Source organism: Chiroxiphia lanceolata, chromosome 1 (genome assembly GCF_009829145.1).
Source record: "Chiroxiphia lanceolata isolate bChiLan1 chromosome 1, bChiLan1.pri, whole genome shotgun sequence".
NCBI lineage: Eukaryota > Metazoa > Chordata > Aves > Passeriformes > Pipridae > Chiroxiphia > Chiroxiphia lanceolata.
The window spans coordinates 139,820,405-139,845,328 of record NC_045637.1 but is presented as its reverse complement, the minus strand read 5'-3'; the positions used below and the strand labels follow the sequence as shown (position 1 = coordinate 139,845,328).

Genomic DNA, 24,924 nt, shown 5'->3' with positions numbered 1-24,924 from the left:
CATATTAATTTTAAGGATAAACTATGAAATAATTATTTCAAATAGTTTAATTTCCTAAACTTACTTTCAAGATAAGATGATGATATAGAATCCTAGAATGGTTTGGGTTGGAAGGGACCTTAAAGATCATCTCGTTCCAACCCCCCTGCCATGGCCAGGGACACCTTCCGCTAGACCAGGTTGCTCAATACCCCACCCTACTCGGCCTTGAACACTGCCAAGGATGGGACAGCCACAATTTCTCTGAACAACCTGTTCCAGTACCTCACTACTTTCACAGTAAAGAATTTCTTCGCTATATCTAACTTAAATTTCCCCTCTTTCAGTTTGAACCCATTACTCCTTGTCCTGTCACTATGGTTCCTGGTGAAGAATCCCTCTCAAGCTTCCTTGTAGGCCCCCTTCACATACTGGAAGGTTGCTAAGAGGTCTCCATGCAACCTTCTCTCCAGGAGAACTTTCTCAGCTTGTCAGTGTACTTGACTCTAAGTTTTTGTGTGTTCCTATGTTCCTTATGAACGTGTATATCAGGTGTATTTGTCTGTACATGTATGACTGATTGATATAATGGCATAAATTGTTTTGAGCGTTAAACCTTAAACTCAGTCATGCAGTGAATCACAACACTGAAATAATTTACTAACTTGGTTTTGGGCATCAGTACTGCCTGGGATTGTAGGACTTTTTCTTCTACTCTCAAGACATGTACACAGTACAAGATATGTGATTAGCATGTGCCTCAACCACAAAAGGTTGAGATACATGGTAATCAAATGGTGTTCCCAGTAGTTTTAAGCCCAACTGAGTTGAAAATAGTCTTGATTTCCATTGTTATTCAGTCTCTTAATGAGATATTGTGTCTTCCTTTTGCAGATGTAAAATACCATGTTTAGTGTTCCTTGTTGCCCCAGTGCCAAATCTCTTATAAGCTTGCAAATTGAGACTATAGAGTTAAATACAGTGAGTGTGCCTAGTGCCTTCCTAGTGCTGGAATGAGTTCTTTCCTGACTGCCTGCCAGGTGCTTGCTATGGCCTCCTCTAGTGTTGATGAAGATCTAGATAGAAGTACTAAAAACTTGCCAAGCCGACGTCTGTAGAAAGGAGCAGTCAATTAGTCAAGGTTATTCAAGGTGTCATAGTATGCTGGCTTCATTGGAGAAGTCAGGAATTTTTTAAAAAAAAAGAATATGAAAACTTTGTATGAGTTTTCCACAAGCTGCTTGTTAATTTGTGCCTGATGGGTCACTTTAAATCAATTTTATATATGTGTTATTCTTGCAGATAATAGGTGAGCTTTTCAAAACTCATGAAAGTATATTTTATGAACTTTGAAAGTATCCCTGTTGATGCAGTGTCCAGTAACTACAGTTTTGAGGGGTTTCAATTTTGAAGCAGTCTGATGAGCCATACAAGCAAGAACTTTGCAGCAACAGTCTTGCCCCGTATGGATGCAAAGAGGGATCAACTGTTTAACTCACATCAGAATGTTAACAGTATGTGGTGTGTTAAATTTGAAATGCACATGTTGAGACAAATCCTAAAAGACCAATAACTGTTTCAAACAACTGCGGATTCTTTAGCTCCAGGAGCCAAGTTCCAAAACTAAAGACTTTTCCATTTTGAAGGAAATAATATTTTTAAAAGCAGTGGGCTTAAATGACTGCTCATTTTCAACATTTTCTGTCATAACATTGTTTTAAGGTGGGCTAACAACTTTACTGTAGCTTGGAGGAATTAAAAACTAGGTACAACTTTTCAGTTAAAATACTATTACCTTTAGTGAATATGTGATCTTGTTCTTTGAGGACGCTTATAGCAAAAATCTTGTTTTCATTAGAAAAAGTATACAACACTAATATTTCTATTACTATGCCATCTATAAGGATTTTTTTTTGGGAAATAGCAAATAAATCAAAACATATGTTTTTCCCAAGATGCCAATCAGTTGCATGTCATTATTATCTTGTTACTCAGTGTTCTGGAACTTTGAAAATAGTAATTTTTTTTTGTATAAACACTAAACTGCAAAATTAAAATAATGTACATGCTGAAATTAATTAATCACTCTGCAAAAAAAAATTGTTAATCTTTAACTTTTTGCAGTGTCAGGAAGCCCATATATTCAGTGAAATTATTTAAGAGAACATAAAAAAAGAACTTTTTGTAGCACATAAATTTGAGCACATAGTGGTCTCTTTATAATTGGAGTCTGATAGGACAGTGCAGTGTGTCTATCCAATATGTATGTGTACTGCATATGTTTTTATTTGAACCTATGCATAAATACTGATCTCAAATTTCAGAATTAAATAATTTTTAATATTTGGTGTTAATGACTGATTTTATTGTGTAACAACGAGGATGTCAGAATAAGTGTTTCTACTGTGATGCTGTTTTCTTGTGTGTAAGGCAAGTGTTGCCTGAACCTTTGTAGAACTATAAAGCACAGTTCAAATGTGAAAAAATGGCAGCTTGTTATAAATGGCAGCAAATCGTGCTGATTATTTTACCTTTGACAAAGTGGAAAATTTAAAGGTTGGTGTGTCACATTTTATTAATACAATAAATTTTTACAGTGTTGTTCTGGGCTTAGATATATGTTCTTTAGTGTTTATTATCCCTCAGTTGCTGTAAAAATTTTTGATTCGAAGTCTGGCATCATTGTTCAAAATGCTAATTCAGGAAGTTAATTAGCATATGAAAGCAAATGCACATCCATTTATCTCCGTTTCTTTCCTTAAGCTAACCAAAACAAAGTTGGTGTTTTCGTGTAATATGCAAGAGTGATGGAACGCAGAGACCATATTTTTTATCATTTAGCACTAGTTTATAGCTCCCACAGACTTGTCCTAATAATGAAGCTATGAAGGATATGACAAGAATGGTGATATTAAATTTCTCTAGACTAACAGTAAATTTTTCCATTCTGATGTCAAGAATGTAGAGCATCTGGAATCTGCAGTGTGAGTGGTTCAGGACGGGAACAGTTTCATCAATTGCTTAGCCATTTATTCTCCTCCTAGGAACAAGCCGTCTTCTGAAGAATATAACACTACAAAGGAAGCAATTTTCTAAAACTGGAAAAATCCTTTATGTCCCATTGTTTCTGATTTGAAAGTTTTCCATTGCTGCTTACTCTTAAATCTGATTGCATGTGCAAATCCAGCGTACACATTTTTAAATTGGAATTGCCATTATTCTACATTTTAGTCTTCAGATCAAATAAAACTAAATTGTATTAGTCAAGCTTAGGAAAAGCTGAAGATACTCTGAAGACAGGAAGTGTTTAAGTGTGTTAAAAGAACAAACTGAAATTTATCTTTTGCCTTTTAAGCAGGGACAGTGCTGAGTTTTCAAACATAGCTGGACTTTTGAAATTACTTTAGTTGTAGCTGGCTGAATGCTGCATACCTTATTCTGCAGCTACTATTTTATCTTACTTGCTGCTGCAACAAGTCCAAAAGCTTTAGAGTAGTTTCTCTTTCCATGACAAACTGTTGTAAATTTTAGTTTTAGATTGTGTATGTGTATTTAGATTATCTACATGAGTGTAGTTTATATGGACTATTTCTGTAGGCAAGTTATCTAGTCGATGGATTTTAATTCCCTATGTCCCTGTTCTTGAATGAACTAAATTTTACAAAAAGTGTATTGTACCCCCACTGTTAATTTATTACTTTTAAATTTCTTTATTCTTGAATCAGGCAATCAGGTTTAATAGACTTTGTAAGTACCTTCAAACAACCCCCTCCCCTTCCACTCTTACAACAGTTTTATAGTGTTCCCTTGTGCGATGCTTGTCTACTTTTAGTAAGGTTCTCATGCTACAGGCTTCTACTGAGCTCACAGCACTGTTAGCTACTGTACCTAATTTATGTAACATGACTATAAATAGCAGCATACCAGTATCTAAAACTAGGAGCTTCCTCATTTAGCTGGAATTGACTCCTATTACTGCCACTCAATGATGTGACCTTGTTTAATCTGTCAAGAGCCCTTTTTCCTCTTCTGTTTCACTGATTTGGGAATGTCCAGGAATGATTACATTGTGATCTGGTTTGGGCTTTTTTCCCCCCTCCGAGCTGTAGGAATGACCAGACTTACTTCCCCTCTTATAATTGCATAATAGTCTTACATCTCCATGTTTAGACGCAATGTTAATTTTTTTATGTATGCTCAGGTCTTCTGAGACCTTTGAATTCATGATCTGCTTTTAAAAATTGAAGTAAATGAATTTTTCTTGTGTAAGTCATGTTTACTTTACTGCATTTTGACATCAGAAGTATTTTGATACTATTTAATCCCAGTGGGTGCATGATTCCTTTTAAATATAGATGCTGGTTAAACATAGGCAAACTAGACTAAAAAAAATTTTAGAACCTAAATAGAATAGCAATAGTGTATCATAAAAGCAGTTTTTTTCCCCAAGACACTGCAGTGTTGCCAACATCAGGCATTAAAAACAATAGGATTTTTTTTTGGTTTTCACAATTTTTTTTTTTAACATCTTCTAGATACTTTTTTAAAAAGCTCATTATTGTGTGTATTTGTGGGCATCTTTCAAAAAATGTGAGGTCCATGCAAGTCATGTGACTCAAGGAGGTGGGACTTCAAGATACACATCAAATTGAGAGGAAGAGCACAACCATGGCCTGGCAGGCAGTGGTAGCATTCAGCACAGAGGTGCTGATACATCTCATTCCATGGCTTATGCATTGAAGGTGCGCTTTTAATTCGCAAAACAATACATGTGAATGTTAAAGGGTTTTCCTATGACCTTTTTGAAGGTTGAATTTTGTTTTTAGAGGTGATCAAAAGTGTTCAGTATGGCATCACTTCAGACTTCGTAATTGCTACTACAGTTGAAACAGTTTAAAAATCCCTGGTTTTAGCAGCCTGGCAGTACTAAAACCAGCAAGAAGCTTACAGTTATTTCAGTGGCCTTTGTCTCTGGTTCTAGAACCACCTGAGATGCTACTTAGAAGTTTTTCAGGAGATTTGAGGTTCCCTCTGCTGTGAAATTCAGATTACTGCTATTGCCACATGGCAGCATCTCTGTGCAATGAGACCTTACAGGGCTGCAGGGATTTGAGCTACCAGCCTTCAGGTGTTGTAAAGATGAATGTGACAATTTATCAGATCTGGTAATTGAAATTAGGCCAACGTGTAGCTGCCAATGTAGTGGTTTTAACTTCATTATGAGTTTACAGTGACTTGACAAATGATTTTGTCCCTGTCCATATCAGAAAAGGACTTTCTTTTGTATCCCATTTGCTGGTAAAATCACATGCCAGCCACAGTTTTCACTGTTTCTTCCCACTGCAAAAAACAACTCACTTCGCGTAATTGAGATGCAGATGAAAATAACCTTTTACTTGGAGATGTATGTAGAAGAGCCACATACTGGTTTTCTTCATATGTAAAAATCCGAATGCCCATCTGAGAAATTTTGATTCTGTGGTACTGTGCACCACAGAAGGAACAAAAAGGAAGAAGAAAAAAGGTAAACCTTCACAGGTGCTACCACCTTCTTCTACCATTACCTTTGGTTTGGAAGGAGGCTGTAGCTGAGTCAGATGATCTGGAATTACACAAATTTAACTTCAGACATGTTCTAAATCTTTGCCTTCTGTGCTCCCCAGGTGAATCCTCTAAGTTGTCCTTCTGCCTGATTTTCATTTGGTTCCTCGATCGAGTTGTTTTTTTAACTCCTGGCTACGTAGTGCTCAGTTTCTCAAGGAGTCTGAAGAGCAAGGGCGTGGCATTCTCCAGCATTCTTCATTACACAGTCCTTGGGTTCCAGTACCGCAGCTAAAATCAGTCAGCACGTGTCTATTGTCTGCCCTTCCCCAGGAGAGCTGCGTGGTTTGGGTGCGTTGCTGTCGAGGCTGGAGTAGCGCACTGGGGACACCCATTTCCCCAGAAGGGTCGATTCAGGGCCGTGCGAATAAGTGAAGCCCACAGAAACTTTTGAGCCGGATGTGGTGTGTAAGCACCTGCAGGGTTAGTCACTCCTGGAGAGCTGGCAGGAGGGGTTTTACTCTGGGAGATTTGTGTGTAAAACCTGAGCTTGTTATGAGCAGATTCAGTCTCGCCCTGTGTCACTAACAGTTAATCCGTCAGGAAACACCAACTTTTGTTTTGTTTTTCACTAGGGATTTGATTATCAAAGCTTTAAGGAGCAACTTACAAGGATAGAATAGTTTTATAGTTGTGTATATGTGGAATTCAAGCAGATCTGACAGATGAAGGAAAAGAAAGCTTACTCTGTTATACATCTTTTATTTGAAGGGAGTGGCTGAAGTTACTGTTTTCTTTCTTCTGAATGGTAAATGTGAATTGTTCCTAAGCAGTTATACCACAGTGCAAGCTTACATTGGACTTCCTCTTCCATTGTCTAACAACCTTCATGTTATTTTAAGGTAAATATATTTACAGTAACAAAAGTGGATGAGTGTAAAGAAATTTTTTAATTTTCCAAATGACAGAAAAATAAGACTTTTTGTATTTTCTAAATGAAAATGTTTTTGAAGCATAAACTGTGTGATAAAAATAACCATTTTCTAAGTTCTGAAGTTCTAGTAATCTGGGAAGTTGAAGCCACAAGTCCCATTCAAACCTCTCTTCTCTGGGTGTCAGCTCAATCTCTGCATCTTCCTAGGCAGAGGTCAATGGTCTGCCTTTCTGTCTGCAAAATATTGTAGTGGTTTGAGTTGTGTCTTCTTTTTGCAGTATTTCTGAAGAGGAAATAAGAACATATTTAAATAAAAGCAAGATTCTAAGAGAAATGAATGTGAACCACCAAGAAATGCTTGGACCACAGAAAGAATGTATCTGGAAAGAACTTTTTTTTTCCAGAATATTTTACTGAGAGGCAGTAAAAAGATGAAAATGTAAATAATCAGAACCCAAAGGTGTTGTATGTAATGTTGAAAGGGATATGCAGTGTCTGAAAAGGTTGTGAAATTAGGTTTACTAATAAATATTCTGAATCATAAGTTTTAGGGAAATAATAAGCATAATAACAATAGGTAACCTGTAATTTACAACAGTGTTCTTTTACCAGTAGAATATGTTGTAAATCTGTTCTTGTGATGAACAGCAGCACTTACTCAGACTAAAAATAATAACAGGACCGTGTATCTTGGATCCCAGGAGACTATTGGTGTTTTTGTAGACAGCAGACAGGAGAAAAAGGCATTTTGTCCTTTTTACCCCAAGTAATCCCACTGGAAAATTAAACATGTGCTATGAATTGATATCAACTCGTGCCAGGTTACCTCCCTAAAGAGGACTGCTGCAAACACTGTTGCTCCATTTCTTGGACAGAGCTTTGGTGGCCTGTGTGCACGCTGGATATTTTATGCCCTACGCTACCGTGGAACAGTGTGCTACTGTCTGCCCCTCGGAGAGCTGCTGAGGTGTGCCACAAATAACTGAGAACAGCAACTGCTTTAACCCTATGGGCGATCTCTAATACCTGCAAATTAAAAATGTTACTGAAATATTTCTGTGTGCATGTGTGTCTGGGAGGACTGTGTTGGTTCTGTTTTTAAAGGTTTAATCCTGCAAAACAGAGAAGCTGCTCTTGTACTGCTGTGGATCCCTACTGAACATGGGATTGAAAAAAGTATTAAGCAATATATTAGCAAGAAATATTTAGAGAAACCACGAACCTTTTTTTAATGGACCACCCTATCCAGTTTCTGTTCTTTTAAGGAAGTTTTTCCTATTCATGACTCATTTCACTCTTTGGCTAACATCAAGGGAAATGGAATAACGATTAAGCAAAGGAATTTATGTTTTTTTCTGGGTTTGTCCTTTTTTCAAAACCTTTATGAATTTTCTGCATAACCTTGTGTAAATATATACGGATGTACTGTGACAAGGTAAAAAGTACACTGCTAATACTTGGGTTTTGGTAATTTTTTTTAAATGTTCCTTTTGGTTCTACAAGTCAGTGTTATGGTGGATACTCCAGACACCCTATTCAGTTAAAATGACATGCTCCAGGCAGCCAATTACACAGAACTGTTAAGTGAAATTAATGAGATCACCTCTAGATTACACTTTGTGTTTTATTTTCATTTTATAGGTCTGTATGAGCTGCTGGCTGCATTGCCAGCCCAGCTGCAGCCACATGTGGACAGCCAGGAAGACCTGACCTTCCTCTGGGATATGTTTGGTGAAAAAAGCCTTCATTCACTGGTGAAGGTAAACCACATTTAAGTCAGATTCTCTTTGAGAAGAGCATATGGAAAAATGTTTTGAGCGCCATCTAGTAAACCAGTGACCAAACTGTTGCTCAGTGAAAACAAAACAGCCTTGTTTTAACTCTGTTTCTGTCGGGGTGGAAGTTGTTAAATAAGATTCTACCAAAAATACATAGATGATTTCATTTAAGAGTGATGTTTTGGCAGTGTAATGCTAATGCAGCAAACATATGTTGTTTACCCTTGTTTAGAAAAAAAAGAGTACGAAATAGTAGCAGGAAATCTGAGACTTCTTTATGGTCAACATTCAAGACCTGGAGTTTAGCTTAAATAAATAAATGTTCACAGCAAAAATTAGAAGGAATATATTTTCTGAGGTCAAGTATGGCAAGAGTTCAGTAGCCACATTAATTTAAAATAATTTCCTTTAACAAAGTCAACTGAAATTCTAGTAAGCTGTTTTTTTTATTGGCTTACCTCCATTTTATATTGTTTTGCACATAAATATGCTGGCCTGAAGTACAACATAAAATAAGTTTGGACAAATACTTGAGAAAGGATTGCACTACGAAAATGATCAGCAGCAAGAAATCAAGGCATGCCGTGGGAGGACACAGAGCTACCCCAATAATGTTGAAATTGCTTGTAGCAGAAAAATGGGACCAATCAGCTGGTTAGAAACATTCCACCACTCCTACAGAGTGGTAAGTATGTCTTCAGTCTCCAGTGCAGAGCTAATTCAAGATGGAAGAAAATTCTGAGGTCTCAAATGAGTCAGTAGATGGTAGTAACCTGTGCCATGAATATATCCGGACTCATATAATTGAGCAGAATTTGTTACCCTTGTCAATTACTGATCTAGAAGAAGCTTAAAACTGGGATTATTTCTAAGTAGGTTTGAAAGAATCACCTTTTTCCATTTCTTTCAGCTATTTTATTCTGGAAAAATATGTAATAATGTTGATACTTGGCCAAGTACGTGTTGATACTTTTCAAAATAGCTGAGAATTTACATATAAAAGTAAACACAAGTACTCTCTGGCAGTTGATACACAAAACCAACAAAGAGTGGAACAGTGCTTGACCATACTTGCTTGCCTAAAGAATTTCATCGAAGTTTCTGAAGTGCCATGACTCCCAGAACTTTCTGCTTTGCTGCAGCTGTCCCTGCAGGTGACTCAGAAGATCTTTGTAAGACCAGTCGTCTTTCTAATAAAGCTGACAGTGGTGTGCATCTAAGCAAAATGTTAGGTCAGTTACTAAATTAGTTCTGGTTTGGGAATTAAAGAAGACTGCTAGAAAATGAGTGTGGATCTGTGGAACATCGACACTTCAATATTTACTCTAATATTCTGTTGAGGCAAAACCTAAACCTTTTCAAACTCCTTCACTTACTTCCTTTTGCCCTTTATTCCAAAAGACAATGATAGAACAGCAGTAACTGGTTTACTCGCTTGGAATAAGCTCTCAGTTTGGAGCAGTTGCCTGTCCTACTGGCTCTCCTGGTTGCATGCCCTAGTTACCATGTTGTTTGTTTTTGAAGGGTGGATTGGACTTTCTGAGTTTAACAGAAAAGAAAAATGGGAAAGGGGATCAATGAATGGTCCCTTTGTTGCAGTTACAACAAGAAGACACTGAAATATTCCAGCCATCTTTATTATTTATCTTGTACACTGTAGATCCAAGTATTAAACATATATGTAACTCTGTGGATGGTTCTTTTAATGTCCTATTAAGCCTCACAGTATCTTAAAATAGATTTAATTCTTGAAATCTTGAAACTGTGTCTTTAGTGTTCACTAGTTGCCCTTTTTTAATACAGCATATTAATTTAATTTAAAAGACAAAGTTTTTTTAATTACAAGAATAGAGACTGTTAAGACCATCTGGTCTGACCCAAGTATGTGTCACAGACTATCAAACCTCACATTCTTATTTTTGTGTAGTTCAGGTGTGTAAAGTAGGATATGAAGAGCTTTCAAAAGGTTATGTACTTTATATAACTGCCTCAAGATGGTCTTAATTGTATGTGAAACTCATGGTATTTGTTTGACCTTTAGTGCATTTTTAGAAGATTTATTCAGTATCCTATCAAGTTTCAGAGAAGGCAGTCCATAGCCTTTTTGGAAGAGAGCTGAAAAAGCAGAAGAACGAACCTCATCTGCCATAGTTCTTCCCTATTGCAAGACTGCAAAAGTGCCAAATCTTTCTTTCTGGGTTCTGGTGTCTTATTTGAAAGACTGTTTTTCCGAGCAGTAACTTCTTAAAGTCAACTGTACTTGCAAAGACAAATGTTTTTAATTCCTCAGGCAGAGAATGATGACAGATATTTTGTAATTAAAAAAAAAGAGAGGGGAAAAAAAAGGAAAAAATATGCACTAGCTTTGAGCCAAGGATGTTGCAATCCTGTTATGGGTCATTTATGAAGAAAATGAATATGGGTATACTACTAATTAGACATTAATATTTCTGTATTTTAACATACTACTTAATACAAATTTCTACACTGAACTTCTTAACGTACTGTTTAATAATTTCAGTTATAAAATGGATAAAATGCTCCAAATTGATTGAGAGGCTTAAGTGTAAAATGAACTTTCTACCTTTTTACAGATATACCAAGTTTTATGGGTATTCAATTATTGTAGTGTTTTCTGTATGGTTGTATTCTATAGCACGTGGTTTGCTATTCTGGCTCTCTAATTTTGAAAAGATAGAAGAAAAAAAAAAGCCCCAGACATTGCCTTGGAGTTCTCTTCATTCAGTATTGTTGGACAGAAGTCTCTTTGAGAACTTGGATCAGCCTGAGCTGTTCTAAGAAGTCAGAAATGGAAAAGTTGTATTAGATCATCCAGTCCATTCCCCTGCAAATACTGGATTGTTCCCTACAGTACATTCCTATTGTAGTTAGTAAAACCAGCAAACACTGATGCAACTGTTCTTGCTGTCCCTTTTGTCAACAAAGGAATCTGTTTATTAGATTTTAGCTTGCAAAGTACAGAGAAGAGGGAAATCACCACTGTTGTTGACAGTTTGGAGGAAAAAACTGGTTCTGAAAAGTGTTTAAAATTTGTCTCTGTTTCCCTCAAATTGTTACTTCCTTGTCTTATTACATGACTCTCTCAAGTCCTACCAAAAATCTTCAACCATCTCAGTACTTTTGATATAGCAAAGATCCCATTAATTCTGTAGAGATTTATGGAATAGAAACATGAAGAGAAAATCCTTCAGGGCAATTATGAGCACTAACATAGCTGGTACCTGAAACAGTGCACATGTGCTCAGCTTGAATATTTTTTAGAAAGGATAAATAAAGATCTGTTCTAACTACTCTTTTAGATTATTTTTAGAGGAGCTGCAAGAATTTCCATGTGTGTTTGCTTGCTATTAGTGCACCAGACACATGTTTTACTGTTTGTCTGTTTAGTTCCAGGATGAAGCTTCTACTTGCCCTGCCGCCTTAAACATTTCTGGTTGTGGATGTAATGCTCAGGAATTGAGTAAGCTTTTCTGTTGGGCAGCTACTGAAATATTTCATAACCAACTGCAGTTTACTGATTGTTTTTGGCCAACTCAGTACTGTACTTTTCATTACGAAATGCACTTTCTCTTGATAGGGAAGAGCTTGTACATTCAAAAAGCTGTATGTGGCACTGAAAAAGAAAACCATCGCCAAAGTAATGAATATTTGGTCAATCCAGTTTGATTTTATTACAACTGCATGGTATTTTGGTAGCTGGCCCTTCAAAACCTTAATTTCTGCTAATTTTCTGTTAGTTTCACCTGGATGTGACTTGACTTGAAGTTCTAAGAAAGTATTTTCTATGCTAGTGTTTGACCATGGCAGTTGCTAAAAACTTACAAAAAATAAACCAGTTAAGTTTATCCTGGTGAAATTTCTTTGGCATGTAAATTGAATCATATGATTACACAGCCCAAATTTTACAGTCATTGTAGCATAGAAGCAGTGGAAATTTTCGATGTGAATACTCAGATTTTTCAATATGCAACTGTAGATGCTTTCAGTGTACTGTGGTTCCCTTGTTGGCAGTGAGAAAAATATAGTATTTATAGAAACTGAGTTGATTAGGGCAAAGCAAAAGGGATTGGTTTGACATATTCTTAGTGATAAAATCAACTACCTGCAGATGATGTACTAAATCTTCAGTCTGCAGTAGTACAAGCCTAGTTCAAAGGCAAGTTTATATGTAGTTACAATTTTTACCCAGGGCTTTACACACAAACTCCATGAAAAAAAATGTTACTCTGTAGGATGAAGAGTTTTGCATCTACAATATGAATCAGAGAATCTCAGTAAGGTTTCATGGCTTGTTTTACGTTAGAGAATAGGCTAACTGATAACTGTCCAAACTTTCATCTGGGAAGAGCTCTGCAGATTATTTTGGTGTTCCTGAGAGCTCGTGTGGTGCAGCTTCCCCTACCCTGTGATGTGTCAGAAGTTCTGTAACCAGCACTCAGGTGTGTGCTGCCCAGATCATGTGCATTCTCCTCCCGTGTCGTGCATCCAAACAGTGAATGCTCCTGCCTGGGCACAGGCTCAAGCATCCACACATTTGAATCTTCTTCCCGTAAGAACATAGAGGAAATGGGCTTCAGATTATATGAGTTGAGTATGACAACTGATTTTTCTGAACTTATTGTTCTGTACTTTTGATGGGGATGAGCCATAGATGGAAGGAATGACGTCTTTGAGTGTGTCAAACCTGGGAGGGTGACGGTGGCTGAGGAGAATGTATTAGGTAGTGTAAGACCTGAGCATGACAAGTGATAAAGAATGAAGGTTGGAGATCATACTGAGGTGGAGCTGACTTTCAGCATGGAAGCCCAGTGATGTTAATGTTGACTGCTTCTGTGTTTCGAGTTTGAAGCTGATACTGAAATATTTTTTACTGGACATACAAAAGTTATTTACTTTTTCGTTACTTTGTTTTTCATGTATACTTTCTCTAGAAATAATATTTATACAATCTTCATAATTTATTGTTTGGATTGTCTCTTTTATGCAGGTCTCAAGAACTCTTTTTCTGTTAATTGTTTTATTATATAGAATAGGAAGAGAGCAGTGTGTGTTTGTGAGGGGATTTTGGTGGCTAATATATTTGCACCTGTTAAAGGAATGGTGAGAGTGATTTCTGACTTTGGGGCAGACGAAACCAACCACCTCAGAAGGAGCTCAGAGGAGCTGCGTTACCCAAGAGCAACAAGCCTGGAAAATGCACTAGAAGACAAAGTGGGACTGGGATTTGGTACCTAACCTCAGATCTAACAGAGTGAGAGGGTTGTGGTTTTGGGGGAAAGCACTGGATAATTGGAGAGATGTACAGACCACCTTGGAGTGGGTGGAATTATTGAAACTGATAACTCATTCACTAAAATGCTGTTTTGATACTTCAAGTCCTTAAGGTTCTGTACTGCTGAGTTGCTGAGTTCTCAACTGTATTTATTTTAAAAAGCTGTGCCTCCCCAGTAGAAGGAAAAGGCTGCATTTCTGTAAATTCATGTGGAGGTCTGACGTGCTGTTTGCTTTGGAGATGGGCAGAAATGAAGGAAGAGGTAGTGTGACCACCTGGACATCTGGAGGAGGAGGTGTGAGTGTGGTGGTTGGCAGCCAGTAACAATTCATGGCCAATGAAAAATAATTGTTCTTCATGCTCTAGAGGAGAATCAAGCAAGGTTGCTTCTTACATTATAGTTTATATCTTTCAGTCAGAGAAAGCGTGCAAAGCCTCCTCATGGCAGAAGGAAAGTGATCATTCTTGTAATGCAGACTGTCCAAACAGTGCCCAGATGTGGTCCGTGGGGCTGGTTTGGAAATTTTTGCTATTTCTGGCAAGGGGAGAAGGAATTTACTATAGTTGAAATCATTAGTAATGATGAACTAGATAATAGGTGGCAGTTATTTGTCATTCTTTAAATCCAGATCATCAGAGATCAAGGAAAACTTCGTTTTTGTAAGGATGTCCTTGTTCAGTGAATGTCTCTTGTTGAAACAGGTTTGGTCCAGTCTTGCCTTAATTCCTATTGGTAAAACACAATATTCAGTTCTCAGCCCTACAGAACTACCTGGCAGTGGGTAGTGGACAGTATGTGGGCAGTATGAGGATACTGAATCTGTGAAGAAATACTAAAGCTGCATGGAAGAAATTTAACACTTTTCCTTTTCTCGTTGTCTGGAGAGGAAGCTTGATCTCCAGCTCATTTGGGAAGCTTTCTGCTTGGGTTGTATGTGCACAGTATATATGGAGGAGTGCTAGAATTTCAGTACTCCCCTCATCCAAACTATTTGTAGGAAATGGTCTAATTCATATACCGAAATATAAACTTGCCACATGCTTTCTGCTTACCTAAAGATGAAAATTATTGGAAAAATAGTGTTCTGTAAGAAAGCCTCTTGATGACTGACAGTAGTTTGCATTTGTATTTGGAGTAATTACCGCTGAAGCAATGAGTCGTTTTGCTTCCATCAAAATTATTACATTCAAAAAAAGTGTAATGCAAGGTGTTATTCCTTATGAAATGCCACATAAATTTAAAGTGTTACTTTTGAAGCCAAAGTGATTTTTTGAGACTTGCTCAATTGCCAGCAACTGAAATCTGCAAGTAAAGAGATCACTCCTAGCTGGAGGCAGTCAGCTGCCTTTAAACTTAATTTCCATGGGAACAGTGATCAGATTAATCAAAATAAGGTAATTGAAGTTTTATAGAAAATAGTACAGGATCTTTACTTTATTCAGGCTGATATTGTTTCCATGAAAACATTAGGAAAAAAGGTAACTAGCAGCCAGGCATTGAGCAAGTGATTGCTTCTCTTGTTGAGATTTGGGGAGGGTTTCTCGTTGCTCTGTGTGTGTTGAACCTTTTGACTTGTTTCTGCTTTTATTGTATAAAAATGCAGTACATCAGGTAATAACTGGGAAAAAATAAGCAAAATAAAAATGGATTCCTGTTTGAAATCATAGCTAAATCCCCCCAACCTTTCACGTATTATAACGTGACAAGTTTACTGTTTCTTCTCTGAGCAAAGTTTTTTTGCCATATGTGTTCACTCATGCATACCTGCGCTTATTTTTGCCTTTAATAAAGTGAAAAAATGGGCTTTCAATTTATTTAGGCATAGCTTTGAATGGTGTAACCTTATTTGTAAGAAAATGCTAGTTAGGGCCAAATGGATGGAATAGTGCAGTTGTGAAATATGGTTCCTATGTGATGGTTCAACTAAAAATATTTGTTATAATTGTAGCTAGTAGATAGTTTACTAGGAAACAGACTGCTGGTGGACATAAATAATCATTTTGTCCTTCTATTTGAAGATTTTTGAATGGATTCTCCTGTTGTAAATACTTTTTCATGGGTTTTTTTAATATACTTTTATTTTGTACTTTTTGGTAGAAGTTTTACTGAATATCTAGTGTTAACTTCTTTGTCAGGAGTTTAGACATTTGGTGTCTCTTGCATCTTCCAGCTTCTACATCAGAGCTGCTAATGTGTTTAGTAATATGCACTTGCAATGTTTCATCTAGATTTTTATGGGAAGTCCTGTTCCTGTCATCAACTCCTCCTTCAGACCACTTTGTTAAAAATAGTAATAAAAACTCAATTCAAATATCAGTTCCCAAAGTATCAATTAAATTGCCTTGTTGACAGTTTAATCTCATAAAAGCTGTAGTTGGGTTGATATCAGAAGTCTCTCCAGGTGGGTGTACCAACAAACTTTTGAAATGAAAAATAAAGCAGATAAGCTTATTAAATCAGAAGTGTGAAGTGTTGGTCTATGAGTATAACTTGGAACTTGTGAATAAATCAGTGCTTTGGAATGTGAAAAAAACTTCGGTTTAGGTTAAAGTCCAGACAGAGGCTTTTTTTTGGATCAGTCGTAATTGATTTAAAGTTTCTGCTGGGAAACCTCCAAAGAGTAGCAGAAATCCAGCCAAAATGTACTGGGCATAAAAGAGGTAAATCAATCCTTCTAAGACAAATAGTTTGTAATTTCATTGTTACCAAGAGGGCAGTGTACCAACCTGGTGACCAGACTGGTACAGCAGTTCAAAGAGAAGTTTTAGAACCCAAATTTATGCTCATACCCAGATTTTTCTTGTCTTATAAAGCTTGTACAGTATTTATTTAACCAAAGTGATACATTTTTTGTCTATGATACTGAGACTAATCAAAGATCTCATAAGCTTCTCAGTAATAGTCTGATAAATCCAAGACATCCAAGGATAATGTAATTTTAAACTGTTTTTCTACAGTGTTCTTTTCCCTTGAACCAGAAGTTCTGTGGCAGAACATGTGAGAGAGTGTTTAAAAAAATTTTTTTTGTTACTGTCTTGGACTATTTTCCTTTTAAGAACAGAAAGTCATAACTTCCCAAACCAGCCTCTGCAGTGCAAAAACATTGTAAGAGTTAAGAAGGATGAGATGTGATAGTTATAAAATCTTCCTGAAGCATGGAAACTGATACAATAAGATTTAATAAAAATCTTATTTTTAAGATTTGGCAAAAATGCCTGCATGTGTTTCTTACCAGCAGGTTTTGTTACTGTTTATGTTAACTTTCCTTCTTTTTTTGGAAATCTTGGTAGTATCCACTGTCCACCTAATCCCTGTGAAGGTCATTTGTAGTGTTCACTAATACGTGTTATATTACACACACACTCACTGTCTTTCCTCCTTTGTATGAAATACAGGCATACACACACAGGTTTTACTCATCTTTTTCTCTTCCCTGTTTCTTTTCTTTGTTCTGTGTCTCCCTAAGCACTTTAAAAAAAACCTTCAAGCCTTTTTTTTATGTTCTCTCTATTATAACTCTTTTTTTCCTTTTTAAAGCTTGGAAAGAAGAGATCACCATAGTATGCTACATGTGCACTGTTCCTTTAGACTTCCACATGGCACTGTTTGTGTTGCAGTGTTGTCTTAGCCACAGGTTGTTTTGTTTCTCTGATAACCATTTCTGTGTATCCTTGTAGAACCCAGTGCTCGCTGTGCAGGTGTGGTGATGTCAGTGAAGTTCACTTCAAACCTAAGTTACATTGAGAGCTGCAGCGTGTCAGGGCTTAACATACCAGTGCTCTCCACCTGGTGCACAGTCACTGCAGAATAACCAGTAAGGTGCTGAGGAAATAAGATTTCAAAACAAGCAAAGAATAAGGCTTACTTGTCTGTGCAAATCAAGGATAGCAATTTATTATGGGCAGTTGCTGTAACTTGACTGTACCTTCAATGCAATAGCAAAACCTAAATGTACAGATTCACTTCGACATAGCATCTTCAGCATGGTGACATAGGCTGTTAATGTGCTACAGAGAAAAGGGTTTCATGCTTTCCTGCTCCAGCTGAACCACTCTGAGGTATCTACGGTGTAAAAATTCTTTCCTATTCCTGTAGTGACATTGAATGGTCTAAAGTTAGAGCTGTCTTAGATTTGTTTTCAAAAAACACTGATGCCTTAGTGGGCCTGTACTTTGCAGCTGTCTCCCCCCCACCCCACCCCTGACCAGTTTTTCCCTCAGTGTGTCCTCCCATGTGTGTCTGCAGAGTTCTTCTGTTTTTTATCTACTAAATAAGGATTGGATTAACTCCTTGTCTCTTGGGAAAATTAAGATAGTAAGTGTATAAAGAGGAAATATTTGTATACCCTGTTAATGTGGCCGTATAAATTCCTAGGGAAAACATTGCTTTCATCTGCTTTGCATGTATTTGCAAAGTTACACTATTTCATTACTTGCAAACTAGATATTCCACCAGTGCTGGAATTGAGGATGTTGCAAGATTTACCAAGCATAGCAAATACCAGAACATGAGGACTCCTCTGTCTTGGCTGCAAAGGTCCAGTCTGGTGAGAGATGGATGCGGCCACTGCTGAGCACCTGCACCACCAGCCAAGTGGTCAGAAAGGCTGCCACAGGGAGAGCACTGCTTTAGCTCATGTAAGCAGAGAACCTGGTCCTGTTTCTTCTCTCCAGCTGATCAAGGCACTGCTGAAAACACACATCTTTTTGCTCTCTACATTTCTAAGCAGATCCGTGTTTACAGATTCCTCAAATACCAGCATGGGTGTTAAGTCCAACTAAATAGCCATGCCTGGACCCCAGGCCCTTTACCCAGCCACTGGTTAAGACTTTCCAGATATGGTTCTCTTCTTATTTGCTGGCTACTCCAGCTTAAAGGCTTCTAGCAAAACCAAAACATGATTAAATTCATTAGGGAAATACCAACACACTGTTTTCATAATTTTCTGGACTTGGATCTCACACACAGAGACATGTACCCATCAATATTATTGATGAATAAAATAAAAATCCATTTTGACTTCTGAATTCCATTGCTTATTTTAATTTCATTATCTGTAATTCACATGCTGTACTAGATGCATCAGTTATACCCCTCTTGATGCTTTTGCTGGTCAGCATTTCAGGACTGTTTGTTTCAGAGAACGTTAATGCCAGATAGGCACTTTGTGCTCTCTCCTTCAATTTTAGATTGTTTTTCCTTTGATTTCTGTCCTCCGGCCTTTCTCCTTCACTCTGTTTCACAGAGCTCTAACAGGATATCATTGCTTCCCAGAGGAGGAGATTTTGAACCTTGGAGCCACTGACTCTTTTCTGCCCAGTGGCTCAGGTACAGCATAAGCCCTCATGAAGAACATGATATGTACTGAGTGGTGAGCATGGTGGGGGGTAAAGTCTTATTTTGCCCATTGGAAATAAAATCTGTATTGTCTCTCTGTCTCTTTCTAACTTTTCTCATTGACTTTTGCTTGAAATCACAACCTGCACAACATAATTCCAGTGATCTCAATTATTCACAATCATGACTGCCTCAATTATGATATTTAAGAGTTAAAAACCACCCCAATCCTGCCAGCTATAAATGCTAAAGGTTTTTTAAGGGATAGCTTGAGTACTGCTTTACATTTACTATGGATATCATCTTCATAAAGTATTTTCAGTTTTAATGTGCTTTACAGATTGGATTTCATGGAAAAGAGCTGAGATTTAGTGATTAAATAATCCAGTAATGACACTGCAGACATACAAAGTTTTAATCAGGATCAAACCATAAATCAGGGTGCAATTTTGAATTTTGAAGTTTCAAACATTCTAGGAAAAAAATAAACTATGATATTTCATCATATTAATTGGCATCTGAAAACTAAGCTGATCATATTGAAATTTAGTATGTCATTAAAGGCTAACTACAAATCATACCATAGCACACACCAAGGAACAAAATATTTGTAATTCTGTGCCTATGCTCTTTCATCTGGAAACATCCACTTTCTACCAGTTTCTAACTAATTCTAACTAATAGTCTGACCAGGTTTTGTTATTGTCTTCTCCCAAAAGGGAAACAATATTTTCCTTATGTGGTATATCAGGTAACTAGTGAGGAAGACCTATGTATAGTCTGATCACATCATCTGTCCTGCTTCTGCTCTCTCTCTCTCTCTATTTTCTGAGTATGTATATTGTTCTTGTAATTTATTAGGACTGGATTATTTTCTATTTATTTTTCCACTGCTAAATGATTTTTTAATGTATGAAAGACTTTTAATTCCCTTTGTGTTATGTGCATTTCTTCTCCTTTCATAACCGTTCTGTCGTGGCTTCTCTGTGGGAATATCATCCTGGTTTTTGCTTATTTCATCTTTTCCATTGAATTTCCAAACCTTTAATAATGAAGGCAAGAGTGACCTCTCATACACCTTTGGTCATCCAAAGATGGGTACAGTTAGAGTACTTCAGTGTATTTCACTTGAGCTGGAGGAGCTCGAGTGAGTTATTGTTTGTTATTTCTTGTTCTGTCAAAGGTAAATTGACATTTTTGCACAATAGAAAAGGAAGTTTGTTGCTTTTTGGTTTTGTTAATGGTAATTAATGCCATAAAAATGAAAAAAAATCCCTGATTAATGATACTTCTTCCTGATATTATTTAAATTTTTGCTGGTTTCATGTTCAAATGCAGTGTAAACCAGGCTAGATCATGCTGGCTAATGTTATGATTGAATCCTACTTGAAAAAGGGGCTGGAGCTGGGGGACAATTCTGGGTTGGAAACTGTCAGGAAATCTCTTGGCATCCCAGTAATTTTGTATTGCTGGTCTGTATTTTTATATCTTGTAGAATATCCTTATATCTTGAAGAATAAAATTACTAAACTTATCTCTGTATTCTTTTTTATAATGTAGGAATGCCAGTGCAGCTCCCTTATCTTTGTTACTTATGTCTCCTCTGTCATTAGGCAATTTCTCCTGTTTTCTACCAGCTTTCCAAAATTTAAAGATGTGGCATGGCTGTAATTTTGTACACCTGTGCAAATACATTTGTGATACCCCTTCCAATATAAAAATAAATTTATATGTTTGCTTTAATTTGAAGCTTCCTGTGAAATGGGTTTGCATGTTTAGATGATTTACTGCAAAACCTGAAGTGCAGTGGTCTGAAAAGGTACAGGGAAATGGCAGTAAATCTCTCCTAAATTACTGCAATTTTCTTCCAATATTTTGTCATTTTTTTCATATTCCTCTTTATTCTACAACACGCATTCCTTTCAGTGTTGGTGTTTCTCCATCCTCTGCAGGGAAGGTTGAAAACTAATTTTGTCCTTTAACACTGTTGTAATTTTCTGGTGGAACTTATTTGGGACATTTTACTCCTAACACATCTCTCTATCCTATTAAATAAAATTCCGATGCTGTCTTCATGTCTTTTTATTTTAGAAGTCTTGCTTAAATCTTGTTTGTTGGTATTGATTTATTAGAATCTCTTTGTTTTGATTTGCATGCAGTTTAAATTGTAGCCTGGCCCCTGGCTGCAGTGTGCAGGCCTCAGCAGCTTCTCTTCTTGCATTTCTGTGCCTTCTGAAATACTCACTGCATGTCTTCCACTGCTGGGTTTTATTGAGCTTAACTCCCCCCCCATATTTACATATTTTCTCCACATTTCTCAATTTTTCTGAATTTTCAACTACTTTTGCCATTATTCCCAGGAAAAAAAACCCAAAGTGACTTTGTACCTGTCTCTCATTGTCCAAGATCCATTTGATATGTTGTGATCTACTTGGAAAGCTGTGCTGTCAATCACCTCTTTTAGAAACAAGGCAAGACTTGAATGCAAAGCATGTCCTCGTAGGCATTCCGTGGTTTCATGGCCATGGTTTCATTAAGGAACATTTCAGCAAATGTTTAATTTCACAATGGCAACTTGTCCTAATACTCTTAAGCATCTACTTAATTTTAGCGATTGTTTCCTGTTTTGTTTTGCTTTGGATTTTAACAAGGACTGTAAGCAGGCAGAGGAAGAAGGGAATGGTGGTGTTTTTAGCTCTCCTGTCTGTTGTCAGAGGCTGGTAGAGATTTTGCCTGGTGCGTTCAAGCGTCTTCATGTGCTGCTGCTTTTAATTTGTCAGCCTTTCTTGCCTAAGATTCCTGTATGGGGGAGTCTACCACTGGTGGCTTTTGCATTTGAAATGCTTCAGCATTGTTTATTTGCATGACTTCAGTCCCCAACAGTTTTTAATGCAGAAGTGACTAAAAATCAGTTTTTAGATTTCGTATTTGAGAAATAAGCAAGTGAGGTTAGTCCTTAGTATCTGTTTGTAGTGTAGGTGACCTCTTTTAAATTAATGACTTTGAACATTTCAATAATATAGTTACCTTATTAGTGGCTCGTGTTGGGATCCAGTGTTTGTGGCAGGTTTTAGAAAAAGTTGTGTTTAGAGCAGAATTCTGCTCTGATGATAGAGGCCATTGATAAAGGGGATTTTTTCATCACTTGGATGCTTCAGAGTAGCTTCTTTTAAAGAGTGACAGACTAGTCTTGAGGCACGTGATAGGAAACAAAAGAGTAAAAATAGTAAATAGTAATTAAATTGTAATTGTGTTTTGCATGTGTATGAATGCATAAAGGGTCATTTTTTTCTTCCTATCAATGAATTTTTATATTATGGACATAAAGCTTTCAGTGTTAGTGTTTTTCTTAAATTTATAGAGGAAAAAAATAATGTTATGAATTAAAATTAGAGAGGTTTGGAGTGACTTGTCTGGATTTGGTTTGGTTGGGTTTTTTTTTTAACATCTGAATTTTATTACATACTAGACCTGTGCTGTATCATAACATGTTGCTTAGGGTGTAGAGAAAACCAGAACAGTGAGCTGCATATTTCTCATATTGCATAAAATGTACTGACCCCACTAGATGGTGCTAATTGATAAACGTATGCCTGTGTATATTTATATATATATGTATTTAATTTTAACTGGAAGCATAGATGTCCTTGTCTGTGATTTAAGTTTGGGGTTTGAATGGGTTAATTCTGTAACACTGAGCTGTACAGACGTGATCTCTGCAGTATTATTAGAAACTCGGGGTACCTGAACTGAATTGGATGTTGGACTAACTTTGTCCGAGTTAGGATTGTAAGGATGATGTTTACTGTGCTAAGCAGGAATAAACCAAAGTCATTGTGATTTAGAGTTATCAGTCTCTGCTTGAATGGCAAAACTGAAAGAGCATAATTCTATACCAAAATTCTCAGCCTGTGTGCAGCAAGCCCTAGCTGTTTGTCTGTTTCCTTTAATTAATGTTTAATTGGCATTTCTGTAAAATCTTAACTATGTGAAAAATGGAGCTTGCTGAAAAAAACGACTGTCTGACAATCAAACGGGCAGTTTAGCCATCATTCATGTTAGAATTGCATTAGGAAAGTTCTTTCCTTTGGATTTATATTGTTAACAGAACAGTGGAAATCGCTTGTGGAAAAAAAGTCTGGAAATTAGGTTCTTTATAATGATATAAAAATAAAAACATTGGTTCAGATTTTTGGTGAGTGTTTAAAAACAGTAGTATCAGAAGAAATGAAGTTGACAAAGCAAAATGTTTACAGGTAACACATACTTGTGGGCAAATTAGAATGTTTTGATGTTTATAAGTGCTTGTGTTTTCTCAAAGAACAGATGAGGTATTTATTGAGACAAGTATTAAATCTAGGCACATATTTGTTTTGTTTCTAGCATCTAAATGAAATCTGAAACTTGTTTAACAGATTTCAAGGAAGTCTGTTAGCAGCGAACTAGAGGCTACCTGGTCTTACTGCACAGTATTTCTATACTTTCTCAGCAGATTTCCAAAGGCAACTCTCATCTTTCAGTTCTGTCTCACTTTAAAGCTGCTTCTTCAGCTGTATTTATTTGACAAGGCAGGACAATACAGTTGTTTATTTAAAACATGTCCTGTTTCCTTCTTATTTGAAAAAGTACTCTTTTAATTTAATTAAATTGGGGGCTTTTTTGCATGCTATCTACATATTCTTAGCAAGTTACCTCTTCAGTTCTCTAATTTGGACTTTGGGAATAATTTAGCATGAATGGGTATTAGTATTGGCACAAAAAGGATTGTAAATTTATTTTTGAATTCACTTTCCTTGCTAATTAACATACCAGCCAGCATAAAGCAGTTGCAAGTAGTGGAATATTATTTGGGGTTTTTTTTAATTGCTGAATCATATAATGCAATTTAATCAGCAGTCAGGAAGTGTTCAGGATTGCCATTTTCATAGATGACCCTCAGCAATAAGATGACCGTTGTTGCTGGTGTGTTTTTTGCTCAGAAGAATTTCAGGTAATGGTAGTTTCCGAAGTCAGTCAGCTGTTGACATGATCTTTGTTCTTTATGTTCCTTTTCCAGTTTATGTTTAGTAGCATAATTCTTTTATGTCTTTTAGATATTTCTTCTTTGAAGCATTCAAATCTCATATGCAAGAGCAAAGAATATTTATGTGTTTCTGTAGTACAGAAAGCCAGTTTTTCTAAGGAAAAAATCCTCCTCTCGAGTTCATAAAGATCTTTAAATTTAAAGTACCAGACCCCAAAGGAAGAAATACTTTTGTTATATAAAGCAGTAACATTATACTTGCACTGTTTAAAAAAGGTTTACCATAAAGCTAAAGAAATTTTTATATTTCATAGAATCTGACCAATATTTTAGATCAGTTCTTTGGATTCTTTGTTACAAATTGTAATTCAAATTAGTTAGACATACATTTTGCAAGTATTTATTGCATTACTTAGGTGATACCTAAAAAGTAAGTATCAACAGAGTAGTTTAGTGGAAAAAAATGGAAGAAAGAAAGAAAAAAACCCCAAAGTTTATTGTTGGAATGTGGGATTGAAGTAAAAGAGACTGTATATATTTTTCCTGATCATTTTAAGTTCATTAGTATCTTGAATTAACTGTTTTCCTCAAGTTTTGTATTTGCAATCATTGTATAAAGAAAAGCTGTTTGATCATTGCAATAAGGATTATTTCCATCTCTGTTTCATTACAATTGTGCAGTTTTACTGTGTATTCTTTTACAAAACTGCAGGGCTTCAGTGGGAGTTACAATTCCTTTCTTGCTTGCATTAAGTATTCTTTAAGTAAAAGTATATTTTAGAAGTAACTTAGAAATAAAGATTTCCTGGTATAATTTGCATATAAACAAATATTGCAGTTGGTTACAAGTATCTCACTATCAGTAATTGGAATGCCAAAAAAAATATAAGCTTACAATACTTTTCCTAATGAGATCTCATTTTATTAGTATTTGTTTGAAAATTAAATACATTTTGTATCTATGATAAGTACTTATCTTCCTTTTAGTGATGAGGAAAATGGTGCTTAATTCCCATTGGTAATGTGCTTTGAAATCTT

The 24,924-nt window shown here is 36.4% G+C and overlaps 1 protein-coding gene across 6 annotated transcripts in view; it reads left to right on the top strand.

Annotated features, from left to right (window-relative positions):
* The window catches only part of MPP7 (membrane palmitoylated protein 7), a 149,842-nt gene that overhangs the window by 47,464 nt on the left and 77,454 nt on the right, over positions 1–24,924 (top strand). For all 6 annotated transcript variants that reach the window (XM_032688253.1, XM_032688245.1, XM_032688236.1 and 3 more), the window contains one exon: positions 8,096–8,214. In XM_032688253.1, the coding sequence (XP_032544144.1) occupies positions 8,096–8,214 (119 nt within the window). The remainder of the gene's footprint in view (positions 1–8,095; positions 8,215–24,924) is intronic.